This window comes from Ammodytes marinus (genome assembly GCF_949987685.1).
Source record: "Ammodytes marinus genome assembly, chromosome: 15".
NCBI classification, from domain to species: Eukaryota; Metazoa; Chordata; class Actinopteri; order Uranoscopiformes; family Ammodytidae; genus Ammodytes; species Ammodytes marinus.
Window position 1 is genome coordinate 6,247,765 of NC_137219.1, and position 27,499 is coordinate 6,275,263.

Consider the following 27,499-nt stretch of genomic DNA (forward strand, 5'->3'; position numbering starts at 1 on the left):
TAAATGTATTTCTCAAATTTTATTTCTAATACAGAATTAAAAGGAGCACAACCATGACTTGCGCAATTTTATATTATCCAATTGTTAATTCCAATAAGTCTATCCTCTGGAGGAAATCTTATCATAGCTCTGAAACACCTTCATTAGGCCCTATATATTTGCTGGTACATTTGATTTCTTCCTTCCTTGTATCTGTATAATTTGCAGGTTGACGCTGAGAGCGAAGGGGTGGGAGCTAAGCTGTTACTGACGTGTGAGTGCACCAATAGGAGGCAGGGGATGAATCGCACGTTGGCACAATTGGCTTAAAATAGAGACCCAGTGCGTCCGACTAGTTCCAGCGATGATTGGTGTACGATTGTGCATCGGAAACCATCAAGCCTTGAATGTTTGTTTGATAGCAGCCGGCGGAGACTGAAAAGAAGACGATGCGGGCGAATGCTGTGTGTTTGTGTGCGGGATTAGCCGCTACCTAGCTTTGTGTGAGTGTGAGAGTGTGTGTGTGTGCAGACGCCGCGTCACGTCAGGTGGATGTATGCATGCGCCTGCGGTGATCCAGGTCGCCCCTATGGATCATCGCGTCCATGGATGTCTTCAAACCCGCTTTGGACAACAATAGTTTGAGTCCCAAGGTGTGCGTTCCCTCATCAGAAGAACCAGAGGAGGCAGATGTTTTTCGCTGGCCGACACCAGAGAAGAATGGCAGCGGCAGCGGCGGCAGCAGCAGCGCCAATAAGCCGGATGCGGTACTACCCGTCGCACCGGGCTTCTGGACGGCCGTGTTCGACTATGAAGCGACTGCGGACGACGAGCTCAGCCTGCGAAAGGGCGACCTGGTGGAGGTGCTGTCCAAAGACTCCCTGGTGTCCGGGGACGAGGGCTGGTGGACCGGCATGATAGCAGACCGCGTTGGCATCTTTCCGTCTAATTATGTGAGCAAAGGCAATGGCATTCCAGAGGAAATTATACGGGACACTCCAGAGCAGAAGTACCCATTGCCTCCTCTGCACCGTGAGTAGTAGCCTATCCCATTGTGCTTATTCGTACCTGGCCTATAATGAAATCAGTGAACCATCATCACTACAACACAGCACAGGTCGACCCCCCATTGTCTGTTGTCAGGAGGCCAGTAACACACGCTGAGAGTGCTGTGTCACGGTAGACGCAGTGCACTCCTGTTGGCCTAGAAACAGCAGCTCGAGAATACACACACACACACACACACACACACACACACACACACACACACACACACACACACACACACACACACACACACACACACACACACACACACACACACAGCGCGCAGCATCAGGACCATTATTCACCACACACTGCCCTGTCAAACAAACCAGCCAGCTGCGGCCAGTGATGCACCCCGCCTCCCTACTCAAATTACAATACACAGTGTGCAAATGCATCTTCAGCAGAAAGGATATGGGCCAGGCTATTTAACACAGCTGCACATCAAGGTCCTATACATGGCTCATCATCATTAGCTATTATGCCAACCTTTGTCTGGCTCTGTAACGGAATGCATTGGTGGGATGTGCATTCACAGGGCGGCTGGTTGTGTTTGCACCAACATTGTGATGCAAGACAGAAAGACATGTCCAAGCAATTCTAGTTGTAGAGAAGCTTTTGAGCTCCTATAGATATATGCACTCATTAGAATCTAAAGCACATAGTGAAAACCCTCTTACTTCTTATTGGTCTGTGTGCAAAATGATGCTATGTAGCAACAAAAGCTGTCTTTTCCACACAAATCTTCTATTTATATCTTAGCATTAATTGGCTAATAAACCTGGTGTTTTAAAGCCATATGTACAACCATCAGGTCCAGTTGTTTGGGTACAGGTCCATGATGTCGCCTCTAGCTGTCTTTTGTTAGCTTTCATCTCTACAGCAGCTGCCTGGCCTACTTTCACATACCATCCTCCTCACCTGAAATATTCATCAGGGTCAGTCTGCTTAGTTGACTCTTAGGGATCCACACAATTCCTGGTTTTTACTGCCAAGGACACAAAAGCTCCCGTTCACATTATAACCAGGGCCGGCGCTAGCCAGGGGCCAGGGTGGGCCGTGCCCACCCAAATGTGGGCTGTGCCCACCCAATCAAAAACAAAAAAAAATATATATATTTTTTTAGGTGGAAGTCCAGGCCCACTATCGGACGGACCTGTTCATTCGCTGTCCAAGAAAATGTCAAATAAAATTCAGACAATTAATTAATACTAAAGAATATACCATTACCATGCATTGCTTCTAATTGTATTATTGGGTGGGCACTGGGCAGGACAGCCTGCCTCCAAGTTACCCACCCGCTTATAGTGGTCACTGGTCAGCAGAGCCGGCCCGAGGCATAAGCGAATGAGCGGTTGCTTAGGGTCCCGACTTAAGTTTGTGTGTTTGATATCAACATCATATTATGTAAATGTAAATTATCATACAATAAAAGGAATACAATGTTTTGGTAGATAGTTAATAGCTTAATAATTGAATCAGTTCATCTGGGAGGTAATCCGAGGTTAACTGATCACGTCACATTCAAGTCCATGGCATGCACAGTGTGTATTGAGTTTATTTAAAAATATTTGAAAATGGGGCTGCCCTCAGTTGCCCATGCACTGTGTATACTGTAGTCTATAGCCTATTTCAGCCTCGTCTGTGGAAAAAAAGATAACTGGACAACAGAGTTCTTCTGCTTCGTTCCTCTCACTGCATTTAAATTGATTCATTATATTACAGAAAAATATGTCCCATAAAAGAAAAAGAGCACCAAGCCCATCCCAGAGGACCCTGCATAATATTTTATTTCAAATTTATATTTCTATTGAAAATCCATGTGTCTTTCTTCAATAGCTTCTAATTCATCCGACCCAGTGTCTCCAAATTATTTGTTCACACAAAATTCCTCAGAATTAGTCTCTTAATTTTCCTCTCAAAGTGCACCAGATTCATGCATTTCACTTTAAAAAGGCAAAAAAATATCTCCCGGGGGGTCATACCCCCGGACCCCCCTAGCAGGGTCGTGACCTCGGCTGGCTACTATTTTCACCCAGCTGGACATCGGAGGCAATAGTGGAAAGACTATACATCTATATAGTGTGTATAGTATATAGCTCTGGACTACCACCATCCAGGTTGCCCAGTCCCAAAGCTTTCTCTTCAATCAGCTCAGGCTGCCTACAGTTACTGCGATTAAAAAAAAAGATACATTATGTTGTATATAATGTATATTATATGTTATTCATAAACATTTTGGAAAAAAACATCCAAGAATCAAATTTCCCACACAGCAACACTCAAAGTTTATTTGCATATTGTGTTCTACACAATTCACAGTAAATGTGCCAAAAAGCAGACGCAGATATCTTACAAGGGCAAAAAAATTTGTGACCAGTGTGCCCACCCAAAATTTCTACAGGCCCACCCAAGTCTGACTTTCTAGAACCGGGCCTGATTATAACACAACTTTAATTTAAATCCTAAAATGGAAAGTAGGGCAAGGTACAATATATCAAAAATGTATTGTTATTACTTACAACAACAACATCAACATTCGAGGAATGTATCACAAGGACACCTTCAACTGCAGAGAAATGATAGCCTATTCCATGTTCCCTGCATTCCCTCTATCTGCATGTCAATATATTTGGCCAATCAGATGTTGTCTACCAGAAAAGGTTGGAAAGTGTAGGTCAATAAATTATAAACAATAAAATCATGTTGTTCGAAAGGAAAGAATACATTTCATGTATTCAGTGTCTGCACAGGTTACTACTACATGCTATTTTGGTCCTAAATTGGCAGTGATATTCAAGTATCTGTTTATATATCGCCAAGTGATTTCGCCATCTCAATATTAAACGGTAGCATATCGCAAGCTTTCCTGATATCGTGCAGCCATATAGTGGAAAGGATCATCCTACTCTCTCCTCATCCTTCCCTCCTTCTCCTAACATCCAGAGATTTAAGGACATACGTTTGCCCTGGTGTGAAAGCAGCAGGGTTACTACTTCCACCAGATCTCGTATTTGGGGCAGAAGGGTGGCTTAGTATAGTGAAAGACATCCTTCAACTGAATGACCTAGTTGTGAGATGCTTGCTAGGAAGCATCGTCCATGCTGAAAGTGAATGACTGACAGTTATTTATTGTATTCATCGCACAAGAGAAAATACATAATAGATCAGTAAAAAAAGGTTCAAGATACATGTTAATGCTGTAAGCTAGATAGTGATTGGGAAGTAGAACAAAAATAAACGTGACACAGCTTAAGAAAAGGCCTAAATAATCAGGAATTAAGATATGAATGTTGGATTGATTAAAATAGAGAATAATTATGATGTTGCATTGCATAACTGCATAAACAAAATAAGAATGGGTTGCTTCTAGAATTAATTAGTGCAGCAACAAGGACCTTGGAATCTAATGCGAAATTTAGAAAAGGTTGTCCTAAAGAAAGTAGGCTGGAGAATATTATTTGCAGATGACCTTGTGTTGTGTTGTGGACCTGACCTCAAAAGTCCCTCAAAGGGGTGTGTGCAAAAGAATACCTTACCTGCTCCCTATGAGAATAGATAAGAAACCTTTACAGTCATTATACAATGTACAACAATATTAAAATGAGCTTATCCTAGGGGGGCTCGTTGTGTAGTGGTTAAACCCCTCAATAGAGGTTCAGTCCTCAGAAGTAGCAGACCACGGGTTTGAATCTGGCCCATGGTCGTTCTCTGCATGTCATTCCCCTCTTTGCCCCAATTCATCTCTGTCTCTCCAAACTGTCTAACAATAAAGCATAAAATACCAAAAATATATATTATATTTTTTTAAAAGAGCTAATCCTTAAGGTGCATAAAAAAAGGACATCCACAGACAACATTCCTACCAATAAATAATCAGCTAAAATGACGAAATACCAAGAGAAAACAACATCACAAAGTGACGGATCAATATTGTGTCAGAAGATTGTAATTGTTTTGGGGATGGGGGGGGATTACGTGTGTGTGTGTGTGTGTGTGTGTGTGTGTGTGTGTGTGTGTGTGTGTGTGTGTGTGTGTGTGTGTGTGTGTGTGTCCATAAATGTCACCTTTCCTCTCTTTTCATATCCCCCCACCTCAGTCCTGGAGATTGATTTCTCGGAGCTGACCCTTGAGGAAATCATCGGAATTGGCGGCTTTGGGAAAGTGTACCGCGCGGTGTGGAAGGGCTCTGAAGTGGCTGTGAAGGCCGCCCGACGGGACCCTGACGAAGACCCCGAGCAGACCCTGGAGAGCGTGAGACAGGAGGCCAAACTGTTCGCCATGCTGAATCACCCTAACATCATGGCTTTACTAGGCGTGTGTCTGCTGGAGCCCAACCTGTGTCTGGTGATGGAGTTAGCCCGCGGAGGCCCACTGAACCGGGCGCTGGCGGGGAAACGCATCCCCCCCTGCACACTGGTGGACTGGGCCGTGCAGATAGCGAGGGGAATGTTCTACCTCCACAGCCAAGCCATTGTACCCATCATCCACCGGGACCTCAAGTCCTCCAACAGTAAGCGTCCTTCTGTTACTATATAGTGCTATTGCATGTAATGGTCCTTCTCGGTGGTAGTTTGATTTGTGAAGTTCCCCCAAGTTACACAACATTTATCAACTCCAATTGTTCTAATAATTTCAATAAGAATTGCACATAGGGCTGCATTTTCATTATTGATTGAATTTGGTGATTAACATTTTGTCTAAAAAAAGAAAGTCTGGAAATTTCGGACAATTGCCCCTTTACAATTTCCTAAATCCCAAGGTGACATCCTCCTCCCGTTGTTTTTTATAGTCCACATCTCAACATATATTGACTTTGAAATTGTATAGAACTGAGTATAGCAATACATCCTCACATTATATAAGCTGGAACTAAAGAATGTTTGACATTTCTTCTTTCTAAATGGCCTAAACGATTACTCACTCATTAAATAAGATATTAATTCATTTTCTGTTGATCAATTCATGAAATAGTTTTAGCTCTTTGCTAAGTATATGCAGTGTTTTTTTTATATTTAGTCAACTCTATGGGGAATGGAGAAATTGCCGAAGCATCAGTTTCGCGGCAAAATGTATAAGATCCTATAATGGACTCAGACTGTAATATAATTATGGGTACTCAGAGCAGCCATTTCTCGCTTTGAAAAAAAAGTCAATACATTTAAAGATGGAAGGTAGCCTGGAAATTCAGAACCACATCTAGAACGATATCGGGTCTGGCCACAATCAGTAGACTTTCCCAACCCAAGGGGCGGCACCTACGTGTGCTTTTCAAACACCACTGCACGTGAATGGATAGCACTACGACCAATCAGAGCAATGAACAAGGTAATGTATTCTGCCCCGTTCGTTTAGCGAACACCGGGGTTGACTGGTAAATTAAACTTTTGCGTGGTCGGTCGTCAAAACAGAACATTCTTCTTTCTTGCTAATGATTTGAGTGCCGTCTTCCAATCGTTAAGTTTCAAGGCCAAAGCCGTTTCAAACTTAAACAACGTATCCGAGCCCCATACATAGGGCTCTGGCCCGCCCATATCGGATAGAATGATTTGATTGGCAGCTCAGAATTTTCTGACATACTTAATCAGCTTCAAATTTTATTTGCCAGTGGCAGGTTTTGATTTCCAGGCTAGGTGGAAGGTTGTTTTCAAACCAAATATAAAAAAAAATAGTTTTCTAAAGCGAGGGTCTGGAAAAATAATGACTCTCAATGTCATTGATCAGTTGCCCTCACATATGTGTTACATTGTGGCTGTGGGAGAGAAAACAAATCACTGAATGCACCTTTTATGATAGAAAACGAGCCGACACCATGACTGATTTGCAGTAATTCTAATCACTTATTGAGAGCAGAAAGCAAAAGGACTTTGCATGTGTGTATTTTGTGGAGCAGTAGTAATCTTGCATTTTACCCGAGTGGATCCCCCTAAATCCCAAGCCTATTACTGCGGATTTGCCCAACGCTCTGCCCCGCCCTCCCTCCCCTATTGGAGGCTCTGACGATGCACACAGCTGGTTTCTGGCCTGCCATTGGTCAGTTCTACAGTGATCAGCTCAGTCGCTTCACTTCCAACTGGCTGCTTTATAGTGCTAAGTCAATGTAACTGGTTGCCATGCTGGGCTCTTTTGGGTGAAACCCCCATGCCCTATAACAGTACATACACTGCACAATTCAAGTCCCCTCTTTTACGGAGTGTCTCATCCACTTTTACTTTCGTTTTTTGCCTGTGTGGGTCGAAATATTGATTTCTAGGAAGTGAAAAGCTCTCAGGGTCTGTACGTGATTTAAGAACCAGTATGTCATTCTTTCCACTAGTATGCATTTGTATCTGGAGCAAACAGAAAGTTATTTGTGGATTATTACACAGATTTGAATAAGGACTTATTTTACATTTATTTGTCTTATACAGTTGTGTTCAAAATAATAGCAGTGTGTTTAAAAAACGTAGTAAATCAAAATCCTAATAATAGCTTTTATTTCCAAACACGCAAATGCATTGGGGACATTGCACATTCAATTCCAAATCCAAATATGAAGAAACATTTGTCAAATGTTTCTATATCTTTACAGAATTTGAAGAAAAAGGAATATTAGACTGTTCAAAAAAATAGCAGTGTCTGCATTTTTCTTTACAACTCAAACATTTACTGTATCAACTAAAAAATGCATGAAGATTTAGCTTTCCTATGAATCACTGAACTAATATTTAGTTGTATAACCTCTGTTTCTGAGAATTGCTTCACATCTGTGTTGCATGGAGCCGACCAACTTATGGCACCTGTGAACAGGTGTTTCAGCCCAGGACGATTGGACTACTTTCCACAATTCCTCTGCATTCCTTGGTTTTGCCTCAAAAACAGCATTTTTGATGTCACCACATAGGTTTTCTATTGGATTAAGGTCCAGGGATTGGGCTGGCCACTCCATAACGTTAATCTTGTTGGTCTGGAACCAAGATCTTGTTCACTTACTGGTGTGTTTGGGGTCGTTGACTTGTTGGAACACCCATTTTAAGGGCATTTCCTCTTCGGCATAAGGCAACATGACCTCTTCAAGTATTTGAATGTATCCAAACTGATCCATGATCCATGGTATGCGATAAATAGACCCGACACCATAGTATGAGAAACATCCCCATAACATGATGTCTGTGCCACCATGCTTCACTGTCTTCAAAGTGTGCTGTGGCTTGAATAGGGGCCGCAGACAGTTTGTCAGATGACCCCCAAACACTGAATTCAAGCCACGGTACACTTTGAAGACAGTGAAGCATGGTGGCACAGACATCATGTTATGGGGATGTTTCTCATACTATGGTGTCGGGTCTATTCATCGCAAAACTCCTGTCTAATCAGTGGACACATAAGTCTTTCAGGGTTTATTTAGGAAGTGACAAGTGGAGACCCCACCTTGTGATGCATCACTGCGGTAATTAAGTGGTTGGTAGCAATACAATTACATTACGTGTCATTTAACAGACGCTTTCATCCAAAGAGACTTACAACTGGAGGCAGGCAGTAATGCATTAAGGGTCAGGACAGGGAATCTTTCTTGAATTTTTTTCCTCTCAAAGGCTCATGAACAGGAACTTTTTTTTAATTAATTTTAAAAGGTTTATTCACCAACTGGTGGAGGGACAAACAGAAACAGTGAATATGTTACAACAAGTATATAGATTATACAGTTACAATTAAGACAAAGCAAAAGTGGTTTTCTCTCAAAGCAGTTCTAGTGCCATGCAACTATTTTGCTGAACCTGGGAAAAATAATCATGCAGAAAGCCTGTAACTGTAGCCTAATTCATGCTTCAAAAACTGGATTTATATGATCTCGCACTTCACTTACTATATTTTTATTTGCCATTGAGCATTCATAGGCAGTTATTCCAGGACTGTTTTTCTTGTACTTTCAGCTCTCTCTACAGCCTTCCTTTCACCTTACCTGTCCTCTCTTCCATGCTCTTATCTCAAGCATCATCGTTCTCAGAGGGGATTCAGCTGTGTTGTCCATCTTGAGCTATACACAGGAGCAGGGTTTACTTGAGCCACATGTTTGGGTTTTTAGTTCTTCTTTAGGAAACTGTCTATGTAGCATTAGAGCCACATGAGCGGCAGATGAAGGGGCGCTTCATGTGCACCGCAGCCTGCAGACACTCCCTCTCCACTGGGCACGGCCACAGCAGATGGCCTGGCACTGTGGAGCTGAACGGGGGTAGGAGAGAGAGAGAGAGAGAGAGGGAGAGAGGGAGAGAGAGAGAATGTGGTTAGAAGGAGAACTACTTTGCTTGTGCTTGTTGGGAATGGGATGTTTTTCAAGTCTATCAGAGTAAATGAGGCTCTTCAGAACAGGCTATTTTTGTAGCTTTTAAAGGTGGAGTCAGCGATTCTGGAGAATGCTTGTTGTCAAAATCACTTTTGGTCAAAATCAGTGGATATCTCCTCACGATCGGCTACCCGTGCGATTAAAACATTCCAGTGTTAATACACTGTCTAGGCTCTGTAAACGAGCATGTTGCTAGGTATGATGGGCCCCCTTTGTTTACATACCCTTTGTTTTAAATTCAAGTTTACAGATCCTAGGCTTTGCATTAACACTGGATTTCTTTTCAGCGCACACATAATACGGACAGGTACCATATCATGACAACAACCGTTCTCCAGAATCGCTGACTCCACCTTTTAACTGTCGTATTGGTGTCTGACTGAGATGTTCTGTTGTGTAAAAAATAAAAAAGACTCATTGATTCAAATGTGTTGTTTTTTTATCTCTGCTTTGCTCTGTTCCATTGGCTCATGGTCTTTTGCTTTCTCTTTGTTCTCTCCTTTTCTCTATCAACTCTTGCTTTCATCCTTTTCAATCCTTTCATCCCATCAACCACACCCTGTTTTGTTGGTCCACCATGTTTTTATTTGATTTTTACATTTCCACATTTATTGTGTTTTTTTATTATGGGCCTGCTCCCACTCCCTCCTGCTGCCCCTCCCAACATTACAATTTCGGTTGTGATTACCTCAAACCCTTTTATACCTGCCCAATCTGCACGTTATCACCGCACCCCTCTACATCCTCCCCCCCCACCCTCCAAACGAAATCCCCTCATCACGTATACCCACTCCAACCATTGCCCCAACCCAACCACACACTTATCCAGTCCTCATCCTAGAGAGAGTTGAGATGGAAGACCTCAGCAACAAGACCCTGAAGATCACAGATTTCGGCCTGGCCCGAGAGTGGCACCGCACCACCAAGATGAGTGCGGCGGGAACCTATGCGTGGATGGCGCCCGAAGTCATCCGCTCGTCCACCTTCTCCAAGGGTAGCGACATTTGGAGGTGGGCAGAGCAGCAGAACGGGGAAGGGGGGGGGGGGGGTTATCCACCATTCATAAGCAAAAGTTCAGCTCAGGCGCCAGTTGCCATAGTAACAAAGAACAGGCTTTGGTGGATCAGGAGAATGAGTACAAAACTAGACAAGGCTGAAGAGTAAATGTAACTATATATTAAACATTAGGTCTTTGTACTCAGGCAGCACAAAAAGTATTTCTGGAGAATCTTGTGTGTTATTTAAACCATTAACAGTCTGATACAATGCATAGTGTGTAAAGGTGGGCAATGCAATTTATCATTATACATCTCATAGTTGTTAGGCAAACAATACTATACAATTTTACACACTGCAAATGTGCAGGCTATTGCAAAGTATTCACAAAATGTAATTAAATGTAATTTTTAGATCATGTCGAAAATGTATTGAGTGCTTCTTATGCAAAGATAAACTCAGATATATTAGTATACACTTATTCCCATATTGAGTGTAACTGTAAATATGTTATATGTTCAGGGTTTGAATATTGCAGTCTTGTCTGTTATTACTGCAAGTTCAGCTAAAAAGTCGGTCAATTACTCGAGAAGTTGATTGGCAAAATATTCCATTGTCAAGAACGTTGCAGATTCATTTTATAGTATACACAGTTGTAGGCCTATACTTGAAAATGTTTAGCATGCAGATTATCTTTGGGTTTGGGACTGTTGGTTGTAGTAAACAAGTCACCATGTCCTCTTAAGAGACTTATATACATATGCAGACCTTTTACTGACCTCCTCTCAACCATTCATGGATTAATGCTTATGTAGTTAACAACAGTGTAAGCAATTGTTATTTCAAGCCGCTAACTGCAGGTTAAAACATGCTTTAGACATGTAAGAACACCAGAGCCAATTAGCTTTTGCGCTCTTTATGAACCCTGAGAAGATCCTAAGAACTTGTCTCATCCTATTTGGGAGCACAAGAGTAACGTATATGTTAAAAGAACATGTTGAAAAGTATGTAATTTAAACCTGACACATTCTTTTAAGTTTGCTTCAATGCCATTTCACATTCATCTGATGTCTTCTTTGACAATCTGTTGTGTTGTCACTTACATATGTAGTTGCATTAACTATGCAGCCAACCTATTCTTGACTGTGAACGTGGGATTTCCCTTTGTAACAGGATTATAGAGTGATCAGTGAGAGACTCGAGAGAAGGCAGCGTGCTAGCATTATAGCTGTAATGATAGAAAGACAAATGTTCCCAGGAGTGCAGAGTAGTCCAGGGAGGGAGAAGTACATCGTTTCTTAAATCAATAACCTCTATGCAAGTGTAGAATAAAAATATGCCAAATTACAGTCCCATGTATTTTAATGGGTTGTTTTGCCCTGTATCATTTCCACATATTTGAAGCAAAAATCTGAAAGTTAGATTTATTTATTTTTTCTTTTTACATGGCACGCGTAACTGTATCTCTAGAAAACATTTGATCTCTTTCTAATGTTAAGAAGCTCATCATTTTTAGAATTGTTTTAATGGATATATACAACCCACTTGGTAACATTTCATCACAGTTTAGCAATGACTCATATGAATCTGTCAGCCTCCGCACTGCTCTAAAATGAAATGTTCATGTTTTGACCTTTTTCCGTCTCACCTTGGTATTTACACAAGTGCAACCAGGTGCCGTATTAAACCCTTTCTCACACTTATTCAAAAATAAAGTGCTTTCGCTGTTGACACTGACACCATTTTTCCGCAAACATCCTGCTTGGCATTCATATATTCATAACCACATTAATTTTTATAACCAGGCGACGGTTATATATTGCACAATAGATGATTTAACACTTGCATAAGGAGAACATTGTAGGCTGAAACATAAGTGGAGATGAAAAAAAATTAATGTGCTTATCCAAAATGTATGATTATTTAAAGATTCCTTTTATCATATATTTTCTATTTTCTTTTTTCTTTCTTTTTCTTTAATAATACAGTTATGGCGTGCTCTTGTGGGAGCTGCTGACAGGAGAAGTTCCATTTCGTGGAATCGATTGCCTGGCGGTGGCTTATGGTGTGGCCATGAACAAACTGGCTCTGCCCATTCCCTCCACCTGTCCCGAACCCTTTGCACGTCTCATGGAGGGTAAGGGGAAATCAAATTGGATGTAAATGATCATATAGTTATTGCAGAAATGTGTGTTTTTCTTTTAGCCTGAGAGCCTCATGCAAAAATATAACACAAGTGTCTATTTATGCACTAGAAAAATAGCCTACCACTGAGCATTTATTATTTAAAATGGTTGGAGTAGCCAAAGGATGTTTGTTTGTTTATCCCCTGCAGTGAGAAAAAGCCTATGAAGTAGAAGCGGGTTAACATCCAGTAAACAGAATAAATGATCACTTTCTGGAAACATTGAAGGTCCCAAAATATTTTCTCAGGCCAAAATTGTCCCATGTTTCTAGTTTATTTTTTTCTTCATCTTTTGCCACAGACTGCTGGAGCCCAGACCCTCACTCCCGGCCTCATTTCACAACTATCCTGGATCATCTGACGGCCATCGAGGAGTCAGGCTTCTTTGAGATGCCAGCAGCCTCCTTCCACTCTCTGCAGGATGACTGGAAGCTGGAGATCCAGGAGATGTTTGACCAGCTGAGGTTGAAGGAGAAGGTAATGATGAGGATGTCTTAAGGTTGAATTAAAGGTGCTCTGAAGAATTTTCAGTTTGTGTTAATACTTGCAACCCCTTTGGACAAAAGCGGTTGTGTTTTTACTACCCCAGCTGTTGTTCCTGGGTGAGTGTACCCATGACAAAGGCATCAAGAAAAATTATAAAAAAGTAGCATTGCACTGATTATGATCATCAAAGGAAAAATGTGACTTTTTCACAAATATTTAAAAGTTCCTCGTTGCACCTTTTTAATGTAATTATCTGCAATTATGCGGTTCTCTAATGGCCTAAATGAGGGAATCCATTGGCATTAAGAAGTGTAAGGTCAGGAGTTCAATGCAGTTTTCATATGATTTTCCTTCTCCCCTTAAAGGTGCAGTATGGAAAGGGAATTATTGTTTTTCAGAACAGACTTGGTAGAAATGGAATATTATGTTTATAAGTATGTTTTAATTAGTGTATACTCTGTTGAAAATAAAGGTTATTGTATATTGTGTTACTTTAGAATCAGCGTTTTATATCTACCTTGGAAACTGCCATGTTGCACTGCCATGTTTCTACAGTAGCACAGAATGGACAAACTTGACGGCCTTTCGCCGCTTATATATAGTGGGTGTCTGCTGGAAATGCAGCAGATGGAAGAAAAATAATAAGTACTATAGAATGAATAACTAAATACATTTTCACCTCATCATTTGATATTGTGGGAATACTTGAGGCAGTGTTGGATGATGCCGTCTTGAGCAACCAACTTCTTGTCCTTGAAGGCCACCATAGCATCAATAAATTCTCTGAACAGGAGGGGTAGACACTGAGCCTTGCGATCTAGTTTTTTCACCACTAGATGTCGCCAAAATACAACTTAACTGCCCACTGCATCTTTAACTTCTTTCCCTTTTTTAGGAGCTGCGATCGTGGGAGGAGGAGCTAACTCAAGCCGCGCTGCAGCAGAAGTGCCAGGAGGAGGCGCTGAGGAGGCGCGAGCAGGAACTGGCCGAGAGAGAGATCCACATCCTGGAGAGAGAACTGAACATCATCATCCACCAGCTCTACCAGGAGAAGCCTCACGTGGAGAGCAGGCAGGGCAAGTTCAGACGCAACCGCCTCAAACTCAAGGACGGAAACAGGATCAGCTTGCCTTCAGGTAACCTGCAAACTGACTGTAAGGTGACTGAGTGTGTCAAAGGCGTGCACCAGCTGAAAACACCGTAATATTCGTCAGATTTCTCAATTTTCCAACTCTCAATACCACTCCAGAAAAACTCTCGGCGCCATTTATTAATACAGCTCCAAAGTCAAGCAACAAAAAAAAAGAACTACTTCAACAAAATCATGCATTCCACATGTCCTTTTTCAAATGTTTGATACAGTACAAAATATGCCCACTGTGACGATAGCAATAGACAGGGGTCAATGACACATTTTGTATAATAGGTGCAATTAACTTATAGTTATCTTATCTTATGAAGGTGACGTATAGCAGCTTTAGGTGTTCAGCGTTTGATCAGTTTTGTTTAGACTTGTGTAAATCCAATTCCTAATGTCACATTTATTCTTTGAAGTTTATGTGTTTTTTTTTCATATTCTGTTTCTAGATTTTCAGCATAAAATCACAGTGCAGGCATCTCCCTCGCATGACCGGCGCAAGAGTTTGCTCAGCAGCGGCTCCAGTCCTCCGACCAGTCCACAGATACTGCCGCGCCTGAGAGCTATCCAACGTGAGCGCCATAACAATCTTTAGATTTCAAATTGAATATGATTCAGTTGATCGTTATTACCCTGGAGCACAGAATCCGATTTTCCCCCAAGGGACGTTTAAAGTTCTCTTTGTTGTCTCAGTTCAGTTATTATTCATTACAAAGCTTTTTAATGGTTGCCTCTTGGTATTGCTTTTCATTATATGTTATTTTAAAATGTTTTCATTTTGCAGTCACTCCAGGGGAGGGATGTACAGCCTGGGGTCGAAACACGTGTCTGCTTCCGGATGAAGACGAGAGTGAGAGGATGGGCTCCAGGAAAAAGGGCCGATGTCGAGGGGGAGGCCCATATAGGGAGCACAGTGCTGACGCTAGGTGAGGAGACGCCAGAAAATAAAACACTTCATGTCAATCTAATTCCATTTTAAAGGTGCAATGTGCAAAATCAAAATCTGAGCTTGTTTGATTTTTGTCTGTTTTTTTCTATGACAGTGTGAAGCCTCCCCATGAAGGCAGCAGACAGCGGTCCTGCAGCGCCCCAAACCTTCGCCGATCGCCCAGACACAGTCCGGCAGTGCCTGGGGTGCCAAGCCTGGTGGAGATGGGTATGAAGGACCAGCTTATTAAATCTATTTTGGCTAGTATATGTACACACACTCCACATAATTATACAGTCAGTCAGTGCAGTGGCAAACTGGCTGGGAAAACATGTAGCAAGTAAGTTAGTGAGATACTTTGCTCCCACATGGCCTTTAGTGGTTGACCAGAGAAACTCCCAGATGTTTGTAGCCGTGTGTGTTTGTGTAAACAGACTGTTGCTTTACAAAATCATCATGCACACTCAGAACAACCAATCTAAGACGGGAGGAATTCAAGTAACAATGTCGCAGTAGGCCTTTTGGCGTAACGATTTTTGGAGCTGACGATACGATACAGATATCACGAAAATAAATATCATGACAAATTTCCTTATCAGTATTTCAGCACAGCCCTAGTATTTCTCCAGTGCACGGGCCTTAGACGGCAACTCAATTGACATTAGTGATTCTTTATTTTTAGAAAATGAAGACTGCTGCTTCCCTACTGAGCCCGGGGAAGCCGCTTCCGGTCAGTCCTACCTCTGCATCCCGTTCCACAAAGATGGCCACGCCTCCTCCTCCTCCTCTGCTGCTGCTGCTGCTGTTGCTGACGGAAACGGAGATGAGTACTGTGCCAGTGTCCAGGTCCCGGGAACTCCCCCGTTCAAGAAGAGTCCCGGTGGGGGTCGGCGGTCGGAGCTGGTCCTTCTAGGCTGTGGGGCTCTGCTGGCGGCCGTGGGACTGGGCTGCAACCTGCTGCCTGTGGCCCAGCCGGAGGAGAACATCAAACCCCGATGGGAGAGCTTCTTCCACAGGACAGGGGGCCAGAGGCGGAGCACCAGCCCGCAGCATCGCAAACTGTTTCGGAGGGAAAGCCCGCTGAAAACCCCGGCGCCTTCGATACCCTCGTCCTACACGCTACTGTCCTTGTCGTCCGTGTCTGACTGTAACTCCACGCGATCGCTGATTCGCTCAGACAGTGAGGAGCTGTTGGTGTACAGACCTGGCTCGCAACAGGCCCAGCATCCTCCCGTCTTACAGCGTCAATCACCAATCAACCCGCTGGTCAACACCCACCTGGAGAGCTTCAAGCGTAACCCCAGACAGTCCCTCACGCCCACACACGTTCCCTGCCCCCCGAGTTCCTCGCGTGGCCTGCGCCGGACACCGTCGGACGGCGCCATCAAGAAGAGCTGCCTTCCCAATAGTCTGGAACCCTTGCCAGAGAGATCGGCATTAGAGAACACAGGTAAGGTGTTTGGCTTCTTTCATCTATTTGCCTACAGCTTTGCCAAGAATTGCAGATTTTTATTTCAGACCAGGTGAGTGCTATGTGTTTGAAATTCAGTCAAAACAGCCCAAAATATGAGCTGAAGAAGCTTTTGATCTGAAGTGTCGGAAAAAGGAAATAAGGAGGTGTATGATGCATTGTTCGGCAACAGTGATTTTGACGTTGCCGAGAATTGCATGCACCTAGTTTCATTTTCCGAAACCTCCAGGATCAAAGGCTCTTTCCAGCTTATATTTTTTTGGGCCATTTTCACTCAACACACTGAGACTTTCATACATATATATAATATCACTCACCTTGGCTGAAATAGGGGATGCAATTCTCATCATGTAACAAACATCTTCCAAATAATGCAACCGAACTGCAACTTTACTTTTAGAGGTCAATGAATCAAACTACATATGTGCCATTTCGGCTCACAGGAGGCCAGTGAACTCCGCTATTAGTAAAATTTCAGTCTGGTTTTAGAGCATTGCACAGCACAGAAACTGCCCTCCTCAAGGTAACCAACGACCTGCTTTTAACTACTGACAGAGGAGAGAGTGCAATTTTAATTCTTTTAGATCTAAGTGCCGCTTTCGATACTATAGATCACACAATTTTAATAAATCGTCTTAAATCTTTTATTGTTATCAGGGACACTGCACTTGGTTGGTTCAATTCTTATCTTTTTAATAGAACCTGTGCGGTCACCATCGGCAACCACTCTTCCTCTACAACCCAAGTAGCCTATGGTGTACCGCAGGGTTCAATTTTAGGTCCTATTTTATTTTCAATATATATGCTCCCACTCGGCCAAATCATCCAGCGGCACAATGTTTCCTATCATTGGTATGCTGACGACACACAGATATACCGCTGAGACCCAACGATCCGAGAAGCCTGGCTGCTGTTTTAGACTGCCTCAAAGATGTGAACCGCTGGATGGCCCATAACTTCCTCCAACTTAACAACTCCAAATCTGAAATAATACTGTTCAACCCGCCAAGCACCATCACCAGTCCCATCAGCCTCGGTCCATTATCCGATAATATTAAGCCCACTGCCAGAAACTTAGGTGTCATTTTAGATTCAGACTTCACTTTCATCCCTCACATTAACAAAGTTGTACAGTCATGTTTTCTCCACATCAGAACCATCTCCAAAATTAAACATTTTCTATCACAACCCGACCTTGAAAAAGTCATCCATGCACTAATATTCTCCCGTCTAGATTACTGCAACTCTCTGTTAACCGGCATCAACCACAAATCACTCTCCCGCCTCCAGTTGGTTCAGAACTCAGCAGCTAGGCTTCTCACTGGTTTTAACAGACGGCATCACATCACTCCTGTTTTAGCTTCTTTGCACTGGCTCCCTGTCCGTTTTAGAATCGATTTTAAGATTTTATTGATCACTTTTAAGGCTCGTCGGGGTCTTGCCCCCGAGTACGTCACAGACATGCTGACCCCGTACGAGCCTGCTCGCAGCCTTACATCCGCGGGCGAGGCCCTCCTTACTGTTCCAAGGTCGAGGCTCAAGACTAGAGGTGATCGGGCCTTCTCCACAAGGGCGCCTCGGCTTTGGAACGACCTGCCCGCGGAGATAAGGCTGGCTGAATCAGTAACCTCTTTTAAATCACTTCTTAAAACACATTTTTATAGACTTGCTTTTACGTGATGCCGTCTATTTATTACGTCTATTTATTATTTTTATTCTCTTCCTCAATGTCTTTTTATCCTAGCACGTATTAATCTTGTTTGGTTCGTTGTGTTGTGTGTATATATGAGTATGTCTTTTTGTATGTGTGTTTTTCTTTTTTTTTATTAATATGTATTCATTTGATTGTACTTGCTCATGTATTTTGTTAAAGCACTTTGTAAACCAATGTTTTTAAAGGTGCTATATAAATAAAGATATTATTATTATTATTAGTAGGCTATAGGCTAAAGCAGATGCATCAGTTTTCACCAGGGCTAAGTGGTCTGGGTACTATTGAAAAAAGGAATTATAGGATAGTACCCAGACCCTAAGTGCTCTCCCACTAGGTGCATGCAATTCTCGTGCTGGTGTTGTAACAAATTCTTCCTGCCTGCAGAACTCGTTACAACACCAGTAAGCGCTTGGATGCTAGTGTAGTAAAAACACTTTAGCTTTTGTCCAACGGTGCCTCTAGAATCAACAAAAACTTGAAAATTCCTCGTCGCCACCGGAAATATTGTTCTGGTGGTATTATTGTTTTTCTTTCTTCTTTCTTTCCCCTTTCTTTCGCAGCAGCGGGGTTCAGAGGTTTAAAAGAAGACTGTCCCGACGTCCCCCGTCTCCCCAATCCCAACATCGTGTTCCCTCCGACTCCGCGTCGTCGCTGCGCTCCTGAACGGCCCAAAACCCTGGACTTTGTGGCGCGGCCTCGTCCCTCACCTCGGCGCTTTGACGGGCTTTTTGCGGAAGCTAGGCCGTGGGGAAATGGACAAAACCATGGTAACGGCGAGTCGCCCGCCCACACGTCCAGCACAGAGACACCTCCCACTGTAGAGTTTGGCAGGGACCCGGCAGTGCTACCAACACCGCTAGAGGCCCCAACGCCATATTCCCCACGCAAGAGAGAGAACCTGCTGGATAAGCTGGATGAGGGCCAATGCCTCGATGGGACCGTCCCACTCTGCAGACCTGAGATCAGCTTCCCCAAAGACTCACCATACCGCTACAGACCCGGGTTCTGGTCCTAACTCGGTATAAAGCCCCTTTACCAACACAACACAAGGAGGGGACTGTCAATAATGTGTTAGCCTTTGGATTGTTACAGGTCTCGGCCAATTAGTACTAACAAAATAATTCAGTTTGTAGCTTTATTCAGTAATTAATGGGGCTGGTTCACCTTGGAAAATATAGTCATTAAATTACCAGAAGATATATACTTGGATGTTTGTTGTTGCCATTTGTGATGAATATAAGAACATTTGGAATCTAAAACGACTTAAAGGTCAATTGTGTAACATTTACGAAACAATTTACATTATAAGTTGTCTGTTTGAGAAGTCATTTCTTAATGTTACATATTGGGCCTTTAAACAAAACCATTTGACAATATGATTTGACCCAAGTCTGGTCATTGATGCATTACAGGGAGAACTAACACTTATCTTGATTACTGTCACTTACAGGAACAGGAATCTGTCATTCAAGATGTAAGGTTTTTTTTTAATCTTTCTTTCTTTCTTTTTGAATAAACTGATGAATGGCTTTAAAGCAGAATGGCACTGGCAGTTTCACACAAAGCTTTTTACATAACCTTTTTCTTAATTTAAAGCTTGAATCCAGATTGTGCATTTTAATGATGAAGTGCACTTTTGGAAAGCATCATGAATGTAAAGCTTCAGGTTATTTTTCCATTGTCAAAAAATGTGTTCCGTGTCTGTCGGCTGTATGATACACTCTCCTTGTGCTATTAGTGGCGGATGGATTCCTGTTTTGTACTGAGCACCTGTCATCACCAATCACGTGTACAGAGTAATATCCAAGGGAGTCAGGCTGTATAGTATGAGAAATTCTCTGCGTTGGGCCTTGAAACTGCGTCAGCACCATGTCCTGTCTGACGCGGTCTCAAGCCCAACGTATGGTGAACTGTATGAAAAATGTTGGGTTTCGAATTTGGACCAAAAACACTGTCAGGAATTCATGGTTCATTGTTTGTTCGTGACCCTGTCTGAGCAGCTTGTTTGGCCCACCGGTTGAGAACCATTACTCCAAGCTAAAAAAGAAATGTATTTGTGTGACTATGTAAATTTGTCCACCCTCATGAATTGTTGATCAAGAGAGGATGAGGGGCTGTAAAGTATGTTTTTTGGTTATGTAAGCAACGGACTGCGTGAATTTTGAACCGCCAACACAAGGGAAGCAGGCCCTGGTGGCATGTAGACATTTCTTTATTATTTATATTTGTTACAATTTTTATTTAATTTTATTTATTGATTTACTTATTTGATGTATTATTTTCTTTTATAATATATTATATTTGCCTTGAATTTTGACACTCTTTACTGTTGTCCAAGAATGTTTTACAGGGTTAAAATATGGCCTGCAATGAAATGTAGTCATGTTTGACTTCCTTTGTATTTATTACTTTTATTTATCTGTTTCATGCATTTTTTATGTTTTTTTCTTGCTGTTGTTTTGTTTGTTTTATGCTGCTGGTTTTTCTAAAGACATCTTTGACAAGGCTGCAAGAATCGTTTTCAATCTAACGAGGGAACTAAAGCTGAAAGAATTAGTTGGTTAATCAATATTTTGATGATTACTTTTAGTGAAAATACAGAACATTCCCTGGTAGCAGGCCCGAGTTGTGAGAGTTTGCCTATCTTTATTTTTTTTAATTACGGAGGATTTGGACTGTAGCGAACAAGGGATTTAATGACAACATGTTGGGATTTGAGAAATTGGAATTATGAGGAAATAAAACGTATTTATCTTAGTTGAAAGGCATGCAAACTGGGGTTATGGCACAGTGGAATTTGGTATTTTGTGTTTTTTTGTTCAAGCTACTATAGTACAGCAAGTACTATATACTAAGCTATACAAGGGAATTCAGTGCCAGGTCACTGGAGTTGTCAGTGGTGAAAAATATTACCTATAAACTCTTAACTACCAGTTAAAAGAGCTAATGAATGTTGAATTCCAATGAATGAATTATTTTAAAATAACACTACCTAACTCTGGTCCTAATGCCTGTTTCACTCATTTCATTGTCAAATGTCAAGTGAGCTCTCAGCCTGGAGAAGCGCATCTGTCTGAGATTGAATCTGTCTTCATCCCAAGTGTTACCCGTACGTACATTTAAATGTGAATGCTTTTTCTTCCGAGGACTACGCAGAATGTCACCACGCTCTCATTGTACAATCGGGAGTCGGTTGAAACAAAGCTCTCCCTCTGAGGTGACGCCCATGTGTCATTGTCTGTCTGAAATGTTACCACGAATAAGCTGATCTTTACTGTTGGACATTGTTCAGGTCAGGAATAATACTGTTATGGACTGACTTGTGTTGATTTGCACTGGAACACACTGATTTGAGTAAAATCATAGAAAATAAATCCAAACTGGGTCACCGTTTCTTTAATGAGATTCTATGTGTTGCTTGTTGAATTAATTGGTATGAAAGCATCTCTATTTTTTATCATAATTGATGGATCAAATGATTGTGTCATTTAAAAGGGATTTGACAAAATAGTTCAAATAAAAAGGGGTCGACCTAACAGTGGAGCATTTAGCAGATAAAGAGCCTTATTTTTTCCTTCAGTTTGGGTGATGGAGGAGACCAAAAACAGAGCTAGAGAATGATTATGCGACTTTCACTCATCATTTGGCCAGAAACAAATCATGTTGCTCTGTCACTGGAAATGTGTTTAAAAAAAATAATAGTGTGTCTATGCTAACAAGTTTTCCATTTCAACTTAAATATTGTTTCTGCTGCCCCCAAGTGGCCACACAATCTGGTATTGAATAAAGCAGCGATTTCAAGCAATTATTTAAAAGTGGTACTTTAGCCTCTTAAGTACCAATGTTAAATAATTGCCTGTGCCAATTACCCAAGCCTCACCATGGCCACTATCAAGGCAAATATGTCTAAAATCATCATCAACAATATTCATCCATAAATATCTACTTTAGCTCACGTGGACGATTCTAATATACATTTGGAGAGAAATCCACTGCTGCAGCACCAACAAAAAAAACAAAAAAGTATTTCAATCAATAGACACATTTATTACACACATAACTTTACAGTAAACATAGAGTATTTTTTTGATACAGAAAAATGCAGTGATGAAGTGCTTTGTTTTGGCATTAATAAACAAAACTAGCTCCCTTCCATTAGACTTGTTTTCACTCTCTATAAAGAAGCCTATTTACATTTTGTGATATGTCTCTTAAAGTTCATACTGCAAATAGCAACCATGTGCCCTGAAAGTCCTTGTCTACGCACTTTCTACACTTTGTAGAAACCTACTTACTGAAAGCACCTTTTACTTTGGATATAACCAAGAGTATATAAAAGAAATCTTGAATTCTTAGTTGTACTTTTAAAAAATCAATGTGTGGTGACAGAGGCGTAGGTGGTTGTTATTCGTTGACTCCAGTGCTATTCAAAAGACATCTTGTGCGAAGGGCACGTGTTGGAATACAGTAAACTCTCTCTTGCAGACATGCTGAATTCACTCGGAGGGCCCTTGTTGGTCCCATATCTTATCACAAGTGTTGGCCTGTATGTGCAATGTTTGGACTGGCAGTGCATCAGTTTGTTATGGTTAAAAAATAACTTGGGGTTTGATGGATTCATATGACATACATTTGGCGCGTTTTTGAAGACAGAAACTCGTCGTATCGTACAATTTTTTTCAGAAACAATGCTTCAAGCACACAACAAATAAGTTCAATCACGTACAGTAACTGGCAACCGGATGCTGCACCAAGGCAAAAGCAAACGAATATCATTTTTTCACACCAAGACCTCTGTCTTGTTGGTGTGTAAGGTCAAGGTGGCACACAGTATGGGCTGAAAAAGTATAATGACGGGTGAGAAGTCGTCAGACAGAGGGCTCTTATGTCGTCTCTTTCTTGTCCCTTTGGGCATTCCGGCGAATCTTCATCTCTGTCAGCTGGATGTAGCGGATGACATTGGTGTCTAGGAAAAAACAAAGACAGGAAGAGCCTGATTTATTTCCTGTCCTGGCAGGAAATGGTTCAATACGCTCGTAAATCCTCCACTTAAGCTCAACTCTGTGACACGAGTGACATAGGAAAGCGGCTGCTGGAATTCATTTTTTTTACAAATATGTTTTTCAGGAACCGTTACCAAACATTGTTGTATCCAGATATGATGGCCGGCATTTTTCAGTTTATCCTGTTTGATTGTGTTTGACAGGAGCAACACAAAGCAAAATGTTTTCAATTAAAAGAAATAAATATTAACAAAACTGTAGTTATTGTACATTTATGGCTGATGTGTTTCTCAAAGCTACAGATCCCAAAATGAGGCCTTAGGACCACTTCTAAGTCCCTGACAGGTTTTTCTTGGAGATCCCTGGAAAATTTAAACTACTTAGAATACTCTCTACATATTTTACAGTAGAAAAATGATCTGTAAAATATACATTTTGACTGTACCTGATGGCGTTTTTGGGCATTAATAATAGTGCTATTTGTTACAAGCAAATAGGAAGATGTGCATTCCTACCAATGGTCCCACAATACTCCACTAATCTACAGGTGGGAGTAGCATGCAAAGAAGCATTGCAAGGCACAAAAAAAATCAAAGAAGAATAAGTAGACGGCAAGCTAGGAAACATATGTATGTAAACAATGCTTGATTCAAAAAGAGAAAAAAAAATTGCATTCAACATCTTTGATAAACCTTAAAGGAGCTGTAAGCGGAATGGTTCTTTTAGCTAACTTCCTGTCAGTTACTGCAGTTAGCAGTCCCCTCGCTCGTCCCTACGTCACCACATTAATGCACTGCGGTCTTTGAGCAGCAAGTTATCTAGCATCATCTCAGATCCATAAGTGTGATAAAACATGATAAAAACCATCAAAACAGACATTGGGAAGGATTTTTACCTGCTCCGCCATTGTAGGCGCATAAACATTCACCCATGTGTCGCTCTGGCGTGCACCGGCAGTGAGACCATGAGTGAGACGGGTGCGGACGGGTGTCGGTTTGTAGCGTTCTCTTTTGTGATTGGATAAAATTTCGGGATACTACATAAAGTTTAATTGCTTATTACATGCAGAGCAGTTGAATAAGAGATTGGCTTTATGAAACGCGCACATCGTGTAAGTGACTTCTGTATGAATAAAGAGCGATTTAACACTTATATTAATATAAATAAACCGCTTACTTCACCTTTAAGGTGTTTTGGGTAATACTGAACATAAATTCATAGAGTAATGATATTTTTGTATCTTATTTTCCTGTTGTCAGTCTGCCACTTCAATTTACCAAGCTTAATTGGGATGGATATTGCCATTAATAGTGAATGAATGCCACCAGTAACTAGCCTAGCCTGCTATTCCTCTCCTGTTCTGTTCTGATTGGTCCCAGTGTGTCCAACCATCAGTCATTATTACCTGACTTCAAATAACCTTATTAGCTCCACAGCATATACAGTATAGCAACCAATTTACCTGCCAGCTTGTCTATTGGCCTTCTTCCACTGAAGATGTTGTCACAGTAGGAAAAGCGTGCAATTATAATTAATTATGAAATTGAATGATGGCGGGGCCATGGTGAAGTGCATGCTGGGTCATGGTGTAGTGCATGCTGGCTTACTGGCATGGCTTTACAAGGGACACTTGAACATAACAAATCCGTCATTTATGGTTATTAACACCTCTGCTTTCCCTACTATGACGTCAAAATGTCCGCTGTGAAGAAGCCCTAAAGTGTATTCTGTTTAATTAGCATCAAAGCTTTTAGTCACACGCCATCACACAATACACATTGTCAACTCATCATTCACTTACTTGGCCATTTATATGCCCATAATTTAAGCATGCATCAATGGTTTCCAGAAGCCAGAGTAGCAAGGCCTTCAAAATGCTAATATCCAGTCCAAAACCAAGTGGTGTAAGAAATATTGAGATTCTGGACAAAATGTCAAAATACTCATACTGTATTCTATTATGGGATTCTTTTTACCGGTGCATTGATCTGGATGCACTATTTTAAGCGTGTTGTCTAGATGGAGATCATTTTAACACGTATTGGGCAGTTTGATCTATAAATGAATATGCACAATTTTTTTGTTAATCATATAGCCTATTTTGTATGTGAAAAAAACAACTACAGCTGTAAATAAATTGTTCTATTACGTTACATTTCTTTTAGTGCATTCAACCTTGAGGATACAAACCCAAAACCGCAAGATTCATGTAAGTACATTAGCTTCGAATAAGGCAAACTACAAAGTGCCACATATAAGACCATATGTAGTCTATACATGACTATATATTGGTGATCTGCGGTCTAATGGACCATCAGCACATTTAATCTGATCACGTTTGTCATGCAAGAAAACAGACGTATAGTAGCCGAATGAACCAGTGAGAGTTTTTTTCTGACCTGACGGCTCCTGCTTGTGTGACTCCTCCAGGTAGTACAGCGCCTTGTTGAAGTCTCCTAGGTGATAGTAGGCCACGCCGGATCGGTACAGAGCTTTGAAGTTCTTCCCCTCCTTGTAAAGCACTTTCAGACAGTATTCCTTCACACGCTCATAATTCACCAGCTCCATTTGCAACAGGCAGGCTGGAGAAGTGAAGGGAAGAAGACAGGAGACAGGAGGAAGTGAAAAAGTTACTAATACACTGTATGAGCCAATGTCTCAATGTTTTATTTTATTATTTTACTATAGGGGCACCATACCAGCACAAGCCCCTCTTCTTTTTTTATTAGGGGCCCTATGAAACAGAGCCCTGGACACTTCCATGCAACTACCTTAAGTCATATCAGAGGTGTGTGTGTGTGTGTGTGTGTGTGTGTGTGTGTGTGTGTGTGTGTGTGTGTGTGTGTGTGTGTGTGTGTGTGTGTGTGTGTGTGTGTGTGTGTGTGTGTGTGTGTGCGTGCGTGCGTGCGTGCGTGCGTGCGTGCGTGCGTGCGTGCGTGCGTGCGTGCGTGTCACCTCATTCTGCCACAACTAATATTCAGCCAAATATCTGGGGGCTTTCAGCATGAACGTATGAAGGAGGTGCCCTTTAAATTTTTTCGCCCCTGCCTCTTAGAGGATCTGCAACTGTTTAACATAAAACATATTGATAAATTCATTTTTCCAAGGGGCGAAAAAATAGCATACACCATCAAGCAATAACAAGTCAAGTGAATGTGTGGGGTATTGTGGGGTAAGCCTGAGAATGACTCATTCGCCTTATGAATCATTCATGAACTGTAGTATTCCCAGCATCTCTTGTGAACAGATAAGTGTATAGGCAATGTGAGTATGTGTGTATACTGGTAGGCCTATTTATGTGAGAAATGTGTGAGAGATTGAACGGTCTCTTACCGGCCAAGCTGTTGTAACACTCCAGCTCGGCATTCTCCATGGCCCCCTTCTGTTCGTCTGTGAGCGTGCTGGGCTTGGTGAGGGTCGGCAGCAGGGGGGACGGCGGGGATTTAGCGCTGACGTCCGGGTCCCCCAGCACCCTGCACAGCCCTTTAATCTCCAGCAGAGCGCGGTGATACTTGCCTATCGCCTCTCGGTATTTCTTGTCCTTGTAACACTGGGTTCCTTGGCACTTGAAGTCCAGCGCGCGCCTCACGACGTCGCCCGGCTCGTTGTGTGATATGGGCTGTTTGAGCATGGAGCCTCCATGATGCCTTTGCATCTGCTGTTGCTGGTATCTGGCATCTTTGGTCCGTCCGCTGCTGCTAGTGCTGGGAGGCTGAGCGCACTGCTGGAGCTTTGGGGAGCCACCACCACCACCGCCGTTGTCTGCCCTGCCGTCGTGACCAGCCTGTTTTATAACGCTCATTATTCGACGTTATTTGATTATATTTACCCTGGTTGCCCGGCTGTAAAAATAGCTGGGAGAAATAAGGCTTTTCTCTTTCACTGCATCTTCTCGACGGTCGTATTTATTACTCGCGACTTCGCCTGGCCAGTCAGTGTCGCAGCAGCTCTACGTCTATGTCTCTGTGATGCACGCGCGCTCCTCCGACCGTTCGTTGTAGCAGCCTCCTCTCTCGTATTTTTCCCATCCGAGATCCGACCAGCCGATTGGTCAATAAATACGAGGCCAGTCAGTCAGCGGTCCCATGGGGGTCCCACTCCACAGCAGGAAGAGGGGAGGCTTGATTTCATCATAGGGTTTATTTGCAGATGATTTCATTATCGTGTTGTTTGCCAAACTGGACACACTGTTTTGTTTAAAAACCAATCATATTGACAGTGTTTTCTTT

General features: G+C 42.1%; 2 protein-coding genes across 2 annotated transcripts; one reads left to right on the forward strand and one right to left on the reverse strand.

The window, feature by feature from the left end:
• Positions 1-584: 584 nt before the first annotated feature.
• On the forward strand, positions 585-19,282 carry map3k9 (mitogen-activated protein kinase kinase kinase 9; the record flags this gene model as incomplete). Its single annotated transcript, XM_080042839.1, has 11 exons — positions 585-1,011; positions 5,126-5,539; positions 10,179-10,359; positions 12,334-12,482; positions 12,832-13,007; positions 13,912-14,152; positions 14,604-14,726; positions 14,939-15,080; positions 15,198-15,310; positions 15,765-16,532; positions 18,828-19,282. 11 exons carry the CDS (start codon positions 585-587, stop codon positions 19,280-19,282), a joined length of 3,189 nt encoding a protein of 1,062 aa, XP_079898965.1.
• A 3,031-nt stretch (positions 19,283-22,313) lies between these two features.
• On the reverse strand, positions 22,314-27,222 carry ttc9 (tetratricopeptide repeat domain 9). The gene is made up of 3 exons (XM_080043100.1): positions 26,604-27,222; positions 25,670-25,852; positions 22,314-23,233 (listed from the first exon to the last, which is right to left on the reverse strand). Exons 1-3 carry the CDS (start codon positions 27,070-27,072, stop codon positions 23,151-23,153), a joined length of 735 nt encoding a protein of 244 aa, XP_079899226.1. The 5' UTR covers positions 27,073-27,222; the 3' UTR covers positions 22,314-23,150.
• Positions 27,223-27,499: the final 277 nt, after the last annotated feature.